Genomic DNA, 10,899 nt, shown 5'->3' on the forward strand with positions numbered 1-10,899 from the left:
GGGGCGGGACCCGGGCTGAGGGGCGGGACCAGGTGTGAGGGGCGGGAGACCCAGGAGACGGGCATTGGATCCCTGAGTCGGGGCATCCCCTGGAGAAGGGCCTGGCGATCCGCTCCAACATTTCTGCTTAGAGAATCCTTGGACAGAGGGGCCTGGTGGACTGCAGCCCATGGGGTCACAAAGAGTCAGACGCAACTGAGCATGTACGCAACTCCCTTAAGCCAGCAGGAGACACTGGAAAATACTGGTCTATTTGTTTTTAAAAGAACATTTTGAAAACAATTGAAATAAGTCTTAAAAAACATCACCACCTTCCGAAAGCCTCCCCTCATTAGACGCGCGTTCCCCTCCACTCACCCTCGACAGCATCTTATGTCTGCCACTGCCAGCAGCGCCGCCGGCAACCTTAGAGTCTGAGGACCCACGTCCTTTCCACCAGAGAGGATGAGCAGCATGGTGAGACCTGTCCGTCACCTTTCTATCTGCAAAGCTTGAAGCCCTCGGTAGACATTTGCTGTTGTCTAGCCGATAAGTCATGTCCAATTCTTTGTGACCCCATGGACTGCAGCATGCCAGGCTCTTCTGTCCATGGGATTTCCCAGGCAAAAAAAAAAAAAACTAGAGTGGGTTGCCATTTCCTTCTCAAGAGGATCTTCCTGGATCAGGGATCAAACCCACAATCCCGCGTAGTCTTTACCAGTGAACCATCAATAAACATTTAGTGACCAAATAGTACTTAGGACTGAAAACAAGTTTAAAGATCACCAAGTTCAAACTCCATATACACGACTAAGAAAACCACAGTCTTCTTCACAAAGGCTGACTTGGCAGGGCCAGGGTCAATTTCCACTCCGAGGCTCTCTTACCTCACTCTGCTGAATTTTAAACACAGCACTCCCACCTTTTAAACATTACACTTTACTTTGTCAGCTCAGGAAGACAAAAAATGTTTGGGTTGTAACAGGGTTTTGTTCACACAATTGTCTTCTTTTCCCTATTATATGTAAAAGCACACTCTGAGAAAATAGATCTTCTAATTGAATTTATTTCTATATTTATTTTACATGTTTTGAGTTTTGTTATAAATGCAGCTTTGAAAGGGTGAATTTTAAACAATTTAGTGGCCTTTTTTCCTTTGCTTGGTTTCTAAGACACAGAGGAGAGCCTGAGAACAAGAGAAGGCACATGGCTGTCAGAAGGTAGAGCAGGCAGTTTCCTGCCCAGGACGCATGGACACTTGTGGCTCCAGCAACAGTTAGAACTGGACATGGAACAACAGACTGGTTCCAAATAGGAAAAGGAGGACGTCAAGGCTGTATATTGTCACCCTGCTTATTTAACTTCTATGCAGAGTACATCATGAGAAACGCTGGGCTGGAAGAAACACAAGATGGAATCATGATTTCGGGATAACCTCAGATATGCAGATGACACCACCCTTATGGCAGAAAGTGAAGAGGAGCTAAAAAGTCTCTTGATGAAAGTGAAAGAGGAGAGTGAAAAAGTTGGCTTAAAATTCAATATTCAGAAAAGTAAGATCATGGCATCCAGTCCCATCACTTCATGGGAAATAGATGGGGAAACAGTGGAAACAGTGACAGACTTTATTTTTGGGGGGCTCCCAAATCACTGCAGATGGTGACTGCAGCCATGAAATTAAAAGATGCTTGCTCCTTGGAAGAAAAGTTATGATCAACCTAGACAGCATATTCAAAAGCAAAGACATTACTTTGCCAACAAAGGTCCGTCTAGTCAAAGCTATGGTTTTTCCAGTGGTCATGTATGGATGTGAGAGTTTGACTATAAAGAAAGCTGAGCACTGAAGAAATGATGCTTTTGAACTGTTGTGTTGGAGAAGACTCTTGAGAGTCCCTTGGACTGCAAGGAGATCCAACCAGTCCATTCTGAAGGAGATCAGTCCTGGGTGTTCTTTGGAAGGACTGATGTTGAAGCTGAAACTCCAATACTTTGGCCACCTGATGTGAAGAGCTGACTCATTTGAAAAGACCCTGACGCTGGGAAAGATTGAGGGCAGGAGGAGAAGGGGACGACAGAGGATGAGATGGCTGGATGGCATCACGGACGTGAGTTTGGGTGAACTCCGGGAGTTGGTGATGGACAGGGAGGCTTGGCATGCTGCAGTCCACGGGGCTGCAAAGAGTCGGACACGACTGAGCGACTGAACTGCACTGAGCTATGTGCTGGGTCCCACGCTTGGCTCTGAGTCACTCATTCACAGTCGATGCTGTCGGCGTCTTCAAATGCCTTGGTTGACAGTCTTCAGACTTGCAGGGGCACCCAGATCAGAAGTTTGCTGCCTTTTAACAAGGTCATTCATTTCCTCTCAGGGGCCTTGGCAAACATCCTAGGGCCTGGCTGACTCCCGAGGCCACCTGCCTGCTGGGGGCTCCCCCAGGGGAACTTCAGGAATGACCCAGGATATTATTTTTAAATCCCCTGAATTGACTCAGTTGTTGGGCTCAGATATAAGAAGTGTGAAGCCCTACAGGAATCCTTTCTCCCCGGACAGGCTGGGGCACTGGTGAGACTGCTAAGCAAAAATGCCAACAGAACACCAGGGCGCCAACAACCCCCAGGGCTTGAAACCTTCAACAGGCCGCTGCCCACATGCACACACGCGTTCTCCAGTGTCCACAGACCTAACCCACAGGAAGCCCTCCAAGGCTCGTGTCTAAAGAGCTCTGAGCATCTGCATGTTTTAATTTCATCACGTAAGATTTTCCTCTCCCTGCTCTTTCCAGACTGAAGGGGCAATCTGGTCTGGACCTTTCCTAGAAGGGCTGAGACTGGGGTGACAGGGACGTCTGACAGGGACGCTGTGCAGCTTTCCTCACTGGAGGCACAGAGAAAGCAACGTGTGGAAAAACAGGATTCGGTGAGCTAACACTCACACGCGTGCACACACCCTGGAAGCCCCCGAGGGGCTTCAGAAGCAGACACAAGTCAGGAGGAGCAGAGGGGCTCCGGACGGAAGCACAGAGGGGCTGCGGGTGGAGGGGAGGGGTCTGAGGAGGCGCCGGCCCGCCCAGGGGGCCTCAGCCCCTCCCAGGCAGAGCAAGGATGGGAGACCCAGGGCGGGCGCCGGGGCAGCTGAAGAAACGAGGGCACCGGGTCCCTTCAGAAGAACAGCGTCTCGGTGCTCGCTCCCCAGTGCTGACGGAGGTGACAGTCCCCCGCCACCGGCCCAAGGCTGGGCTCCCGCCTTAACTTGGGTCAAGAGAGGTAAGGAGCTATTTCTAAACATGCACCCGTTTTGCCTCATTTCTTCATCCTCTTATAAAACCCTGGACGCGGGGCAGGGGTGCTGGGCGCTGTGGGCACACACCTGCAAACCCAAACTCTGCAGCAGTTCCACACGGCCCTGCGGCGCCAGATAGGGGCACTCTGCTTGCTCTGAGCCCCGGATGAGAGCCCGCGTCCCCACATCCAGCCGCGAGGCCGGACCCCCAGCAGCACAGTGACCAGGTTACCCTCCAGCATCAGGGTCTTTGAAAATCTTTCCTTTTCATCTCTCCTCGGGCTGCAGAGGCTTGTGCTTAAAGTCTCAGGAATCATGACTTTTCTCTGTAAATAAGATGGGAGTGAATTTCTGACCAGAGCACGCTGCCTGTCCACAGGGGTTGGGGAAGCTGGGAGACTGGCCTGAGGGTTTCCAGGGGGTCCCTCCACTGAACCCAGAAACCTTTTCTCCTCAGGGTTCCCGGCACTTCTGCAGCCTTTCCACCAGGCTGCTCCTTCGGACTTGAGGCTTATCTGTGCTCAAAAGAGTATTGGGGCCGCCCTGGTGGCTCAGTAGTAAAGAATCTGCCTGCCAGTGTAGGAGACACAGGTTTGATCCCTGATCCAGGAAGATTCAACATACCGCGGAGCAACTAAGCCCGTGTTCCACGACTACTGAATCTGTGCTGGAGAGCCCGGGAGCCACCAGTGCTGAGCCCACAGACAGCAACTCCTGAAGTCCGCACGCCCAGGAGCCCGCGCTCTGCAGTGAGAGAAGCCGCTGCAGTGAGCAGCCCAAGTGCCGCAGCTGGAGAGCCCCCCCCCCGACCCAGCACCGAGGGGAAAGCCTGCGCAGCACCAAAGACTCGGCACAGCCAAACACAAACACAGAAATGCATAGAAATTTTAAAAAGGGACGTCAATCTCCCTTCCCGTCTGGTTCCTGCGATTGGGTACCATTAGGTTATTTTTCAGTGCTGTTATGCTCCTTTCATCTGGAAGGCGGCAGAGGGGGTACAGCATCTGGGGGTCCCACAGGATCTGTGACTTCTTTTTCCTCCTCTCTGAATGCTCTGGGGTCTGCTGAGCTCAAACCACAAACCCACAGACACTGGGTGTCTAAAGCATTTGCTGTGGTATGTAAAACAACACAAACTAATTTTTTAAAAATTTCTGGGGGGAAAAATGTTTGGAGGAGCCTGGCAGGCTACAGTCCATGGGATCTCGAAGAGTCAAACATGACTGAGCGACTTCACTTTCACTTTTCACTCTCATGCATTGGAGAAGGAAATGGCAACACAGTCCAGTGCTCTTGCCTGGAGAATCCCAGGGACGGGGGAGCCTGGTGGGCTGCTGTCTGTGGGTCACACAGGGTCGGACACGACTGCAGTGACCCAGCAGCAGCGGCAGCTGCTCTCACATTAGATTTCACTGTCGACGCTCCCATCCTCTGATCTGGTCTTTTTCATGCCCTTCCGAGCTTTTCTAAACACTGGAGCAGACTTTCAATGACCACACCAGGCAGCAGATTGCCAGGGTGCTCACTGACCACAGGACGACAGGCCAGGGTCCCCTCTCCTTCCCTCCAGGACCCTGAAAAGGATCGCCACAAACCCACCCGTGTTCCAGGGGCAACAGGCCGCCACCCCCGGTCATTTCCTTTCCTCGATAGTCCTCAGTCTCCACGTGGATGAAGTAAGGTTAATCCAGAAAAGTCTCTAACACTCCTTGCACGGCTTGTGTTCAGTCGTGTCCAGCCCTGGGGACTGTGGTCCACCAGGCTCCTCTGTTTCTCCAGGCAAGAGTCCTGGAGCAGGTTGCCAGGCCCTCCGCCAGGGGATCTCCCCACTCAGGGGTTGAGCCTGGGTCTCCTGCATGGCGGGTGCAGGTCCCTAACCCTTCCAGCTCTATAATCCCGTGACGTCACAACACATTCTCCATCCTCCGCTCAGCTGTACGTCCGGACACCTTCATGTGCTTCCAAGTCCTTCTCCAGTGAGCTCGGTCTGGGCAGCCTGAAGATTGGTATGATTGGTAAACCATCCTGCACGCAGACAGGAAGCCCCAGTCACAGGTCTCTGAATGTCAAGGCCAAAGGCAACACTGCCCATCGGAAAAGAACTTGCAAACCTTCTTGACTGGACGGCAGGATGGGCCAATTCCTTCTGCACCTTTTTAATAGCTCACACACTTCTTTTTCTCTCGGATTAAAAAAAACAACTCATAGCTAAATTTTGAGGCTATTAAAACGTGAGTCAACTCAACACACACAAAGATGAGGAGCACTGGAGCTCAGCGGGTCAGATGGCCAGTGCACCTGCTGTTACATCCCCATGGTGGAGAGCCCTCTGCTGACACTCGGCACCTGGCTCCAGGCTCAGGAGGGGTAGCCTGAGATCAGCCAAAACAGAACAAAAATCAGAGCGTGAAATGAGCTGCTGAAGACAATTCACAGGCAACCCCAGCAACGGCCGAGGCTTTCTCAGGTATGAGAGTCTGTCCTGGGCAAGCCTGTGCGTGTTACCATCTGAGGCCAACAGACGACTCGGGGAAAGAATCACAGACGGGACCAGAGCTGGCCGACAGCCTCTCCGTCAGTAGCTCAGCCATGTCTGATTCTTTGTGACTCTATAGACTGTAGCCTGGCTGGCTCCCCCGTCCATGGGATTCTCCAGCCAAGAACACCGGAGCGGGTTGCCATGCCCTCCTCCAGGGGATCTTCCCGACCCAGGGACTGAACCCGGGTCTCCGGCAATACAGGCAGATCCTTTACCGTCTGAGTCACCAGGGAAGCTCCTTTAGGGAACCGTGCACCCGGCCTCTCACCTTCTTGGTCCCCACCCAACCTTCCTCTCTCGTCCCCTCTGTGGGATGGACATCCTCAGAGTTCTCTCCTGGCCTCTAACTTCTATTCTCCCTCCATAGTCTCTCTCCAGCAAAATAACCCACTTTTAACACTCGAAACAAACAAAGCAAACAAGCAGAACAGCTGGAGCAAGTGCGTGGAGCACACGGTTTACGCAGCAGTGGCCTCAGAGGTCTGGCCCACGCCACCCAGATATGCCCACTGTCTCCGCCTCCCCGCAGCTCTTTTTCCGGTTACAGTTATGACTTTGCCTGTCACAGCTCAGATTTTGCTCCACACGATGTATTTTCAGCACTGGGTAACTCCTCTGCCTCCAAACTCCCCCTCCCCTCCACTGATCCAGCTTTTCAGTGAACAAGGGAGGCCACGGCCAGAGCTAGGGCCCAGGCCCACGAGTTCACAGATGTCCACAGCTGGGCAGCTTCAGGGGTCATCTGTCCAGTGAAATGGATGTTGGATTATTCAAGCCAACAGGAGCATCTGCACTCCTGATGAAAAGGCAGCAAGAAGCCCATGAAGCCAAGAAGGAACCGCCTATGATGTTGGCCAACAGCAGTGACAGCCCAGCCGGTTCACCGACCGTCAGGAGCAGACGAAGGGTGGTCCACGTTCAGCAAAGTTCTCTTTCCAAAAAGACCTACCCTGTGTCTGTGGAAGCCACGGCGATAAATTTGCTGGATTTAGCCCACGTGGCCACCCAGAGCCGAAGAGAACGAACAAGATAACGGGAAATTCTCCGAGCCCCAGGTAATCCTGCCAGGACTCACAGGACTAAGCTCAACGTCACAAAATGAACTGGTTAGTCTTCCCATTAATAGTTGTGCCCAGACAATAGAAGCGCAGGCATTAAAGATACTCAGCTCAGAGACACTCGTCCACAGAAAATAACAGTTAAAAACACTCCGTTCAGAAACATTCATCAAAATAAAAAAATAGTCTCCAGGCTACTTACATCCGTGTCGGGTCCTTTATCCGCCCCCGGACAAGAAAAAGTAACAAATTCATGGCACCTCTTGTGAACCACAAAACAGCAAACTGGTGGAGAGAAAAGAAAACTAAAATTAGAAGCGTGGATTGAATACATAAAGCTGCATCCTCCAAACAGGGCTACCTGCTGTCAGAAGTCAAGTTAACTTCACTACAGACAGACTCTCATAAACAGCAATCAGACAGCATTTCATTGGAGACTTGGCCTCATTTGGTATTGCTTGGATTCCCAGATAACAGAACCACAAAATGCCAGCACGGACACAGCACAGGAGACCTAAAGCTTAACTTGTCTCCTCTAACGCTGAGGGAAGAGGACCAAGGGTGGTAAGACCCTTCGCCTGAGGTATAAACCAGGAAGCTACATGTAAAGCACTCTGCACTCCCCTCCCTGCCGCCCCCCCCACCGACACACACAAGTGTGTAAACCTGGATAAACATCAGACCCTGTAAGATATAAGGAGAATAACTTATTACAAATAATACGTGTGTATCACCAAGAACTTCTGTAGCAGAATTCTGAGCTTCAAGAACTCCTTAAGACACAAACCAGATCTACGGAAAATAGCCCTTTGAGGTGGAGAAGAGTTGCAAAGCACCCTCTCTCTTGAATCTACCAGCTGGGGGGTGTCACCCACAGATATACCAAACCACTACGCAGCAAGCATTTTCCAAACAACAGGGCTTTCATAAGTCTTCCTGAAGATGAATCAATAAAAAAAGCATGAGTTACAGAAGCTAGTGAGTCAGGTTTTTATGAAAAGTTTAACATGGAGGACACACACAGAACATAAATAAAAGTCCCAGGCTGCCCTCCCGCTAAACGTGCAGCAGCATCTCCACAGCACACAGCCTACGGCTCCCTTGTTTTCTGCTGAACAATAAGCTGGGCGTCCCTGGTGGCTCAGACAGTAAAGACCCCCTGCAACGCAGGAGACCTGGGTTTCAACCCTGGCTCTGGAAGATCCCCTGGAGAAGGGAATGGTAACCCACTCCAGTATTCTTTCTTTCTTTTTTTTTTTTTTTGAGGCTAATTACTTTACAGTGTTGTAGTGGTTCTGCCATACACTGACATGAATCAGCCATGAGTATACATGTGTTTCCCAGCCTGAACCCCCTCCCACCTCCCTCCCGATCCCATCCCTCTGGGTTGTTCCCGAGCACCGGCTTTGAGTGTCCCGTCTCATGCATCGAACATAGACTGGCGATCTGTTTCACATATGGTAATATCCATGTTTCAATGCCATTCTCCCAAATCATCCCACCCTCTCCCTCTGCCACAGAGTCCAACAGTCTGTTCTTTATATCTGTGTCTCTTTTGCTGTCTCACATATAGGGTCATCATTACCATCTTTCTAAATTCCATATATATGCATTAATATACTGTATTGGTATTTTTCTTTCTGACTTACTTCACTCTGTATAATAGGCTCCAGGTTCATCCACCTCATTAGAACTGATTCAAATACATTCTTTTTAATGGCTGAGTAATATTCCATTACTGACCTGCCTCCTGAGAAATCTGTATGCAGGTCAGGAAGCAACAGTTAGAACTGGACATGGAACAACAGACTGGTTCCAAATAGGAAAAGGAGGACGTCAAGGCTGTATATTGTCACTCTGCTTATTTAACTTCTATGCAGAGTTCATCATGAGAAACGCTGGGCTGGAAGAAACACAAGCTGGAATCAAGATTGCTGGGAGAAATATCAATAACCTCAGATATGCAGATGACACCACCCTTATGGCAGAAAGTGAAGAGGAACTAAAAAGCCTCTTGATGAAAGTGAAAGAGGAGAGTGAAAAAGTTGGCTTAAAGCTCAACATTCAGAAAACGAAGATCATGGCATCTGGTCCCATCACTTCATGGGAAATAGATGGGGAAACAGTGGAAACAGTGGCTGACTTTATTTTGGGGGGCTCCAAAATCACTGCAGATGGTGACTGCAGCCATGAAATTAAAAGACACTTACTCCTTGGAAGAAAAGTTATGACCAACCTAGATAGCATATTCAAAAGCAGAGACATTACTTTGCTGACTAAGGTCTGTCTAGTCAAGGCTATGGTTTTTCCTGTGGTCATGTATGGATGTGAGAGTTGGACTGTGAAGAAGGCTGAGCACCGAAGAATTGATGCATTTGAACTGTGGTGTTGGAGAAGACTCTTGAGAGTCCCTTGGACTGCAAGAAGATCCAACCAGTCCATCCTAAAGGAGATCAGCCCTGGGATTTCTTTGGAAGGAATGATGCTAAAGCTGAAGCTCCAGTACTTTGGCCACCTCATGTGAAGAGCTGACTCATTGGAAAAGACTGTGATGCTGGGAGGGATTGGGGGCAGGAGGAGAAGGGGACGACCGAGGATGAGATGGCTGGATGGCATCACCGACTCGATGGACGTGAGTCTGAGTGAACTCCGGGAGTTGGTGATGGACAGGGAGGCCTGGCGTGGTGCGATTCATGGGGTCGCAAAGAGTGGGACACGACGGAGCGACTGAACTGAATACTCCACTGTGTATCTGTACCCCAGCTCTCTTATCCAATCTTCTGCCGATGGACATCTAGGTTGCTTCCAAGTCCTGGCTATTGTAAACAGAGCCGCGATGAACATTGGGGCACACGTGTCTCTTTCAATTCTGGTTTCCTCGGTGTGTATGCCCAGCAGTGGGATTGCTGGGTTGTACAGCTATTCTATTTCCAGTTTTTTAAGGAATCTCCACACTGTTCTCCATAGTGGCTGCCACGCCAGTATTCTTGCCTGGAGATTTCCGTAGACAGAGGAGCCTGGAGGGCTACAGTCCACAGGGTCGCAAAGCGATGGACACGACTGAGTGACTAACACTTTTACTTTCAGCTAAAAAACAACATTCGCTCAGAAATCCTGGGTGAGTCCTACGTAGAAGGCAAGCGAGACCTCCCCAGACCCTGGCTCTCTTCTTCTGCTGCTGAGGATGCTTCACCTTCCTGCACAGGCGTCAGGAGGCAGGGCCCACTGAAGAGGGTGGGAGAGGGCGGCAGCTCTGCTGAGAGCCGAGACCCCCAGATCGAGGAGGCACCCACCTAGAGGCCTGGTGGGGACGTTCAGGACGTTTGTGCGCAGCACGAGCAGCCACTGAAGGGTCTGAACCTGAGTGACAAAAGCCCTTCCTCGGCTTCTGATGGGCCGATGGTGGTGACAGGAAGGGTTGGCTGGGACAGGTCAGGGCCCTAAGGCCCAGGGAGGGGGGTGTCCTAGGTAGTCTAGGATTGAAAGTGATGGCCATCACTGTTCAGCCTGTGAGAGACGGAAGCGTGAGATGCCAGGGACACCGAAGAGGACCCGCCGGCTGACCACAGACACCGCTTGTCAGCCTCCTGCCGTGGGCCACTCCACCACATCACGCCACCTGCCTTAATTTTCTCACCGAATCCTCACGACGCTGCTTAATATGCTCCGACGTCCGTTTCATGGACGGGAAAGCATTGCACGGGTCTGTGGTGTCTAGTCTGTATAAGCTCATGATGTCTGCAGACAGGAGAGGGGAGGGAGAGACAGACAGAACGGTGAACAGGGCAGACAGACACGGATCTTCTGGATAGTCACCCTTCCATGCAGAGGAGCCAGGAGCCAAACTAAGGCTTCCTGGACCCCACGACCTCGCCCACCTCACACTGGTGGACGGGAGAGGAAAAGGTGATGAAGGAGACGCAGGGTCTGCACGTGGCGCCAGGGACACGCCTGCCTGGAAAAGGAGCTCTAAGTAGAGTCAGTAAGTATATGAAAGTGAGTGCAGACACAAGGGTGGGTCAAGTGTGTGTGTGCGTGCGTGC

At 51.1% G+C, this 10,899-nt stretch overlaps 1 protein-coding gene across 2 annotated transcripts in view; it reads right to left on the minus strand.

The window, feature by feature from the left end:
- PRKCA (protein kinase C alpha) overlaps positions 1–10,899 on the minus strand; it is a 287,239-nt gene that overhangs the window by 148,918 nt on the left and 127,422 nt on the right. For both annotated transcript variants that reach the window (XM_040244390.1, XM_040244389.1), the window contains exon 2: positions 7,059–7,141. In XM_040244390.1, coding sequence (XP_040100324.1) covers positions 7,059–7,141 — 83 coding nt within the window. The remainder of the gene's footprint in view (positions 1–7,058; positions 7,142–10,899) is intronic.

The sequence above is a fragment of the Oryx dammah genome, unplaced genomic scaffold (assembly GCF_014754425.2).
Source record: "Oryx dammah isolate SB20612 unplaced genomic scaffold, SCBI_Odam_1.1 HiC_scaffold_8, whole genome shotgun sequence".
Taxonomy (NCBI): Eukaryota; Metazoa; Chordata; class Mammalia; order Artiodactyla; family Bovidae; genus Oryx; species Oryx dammah.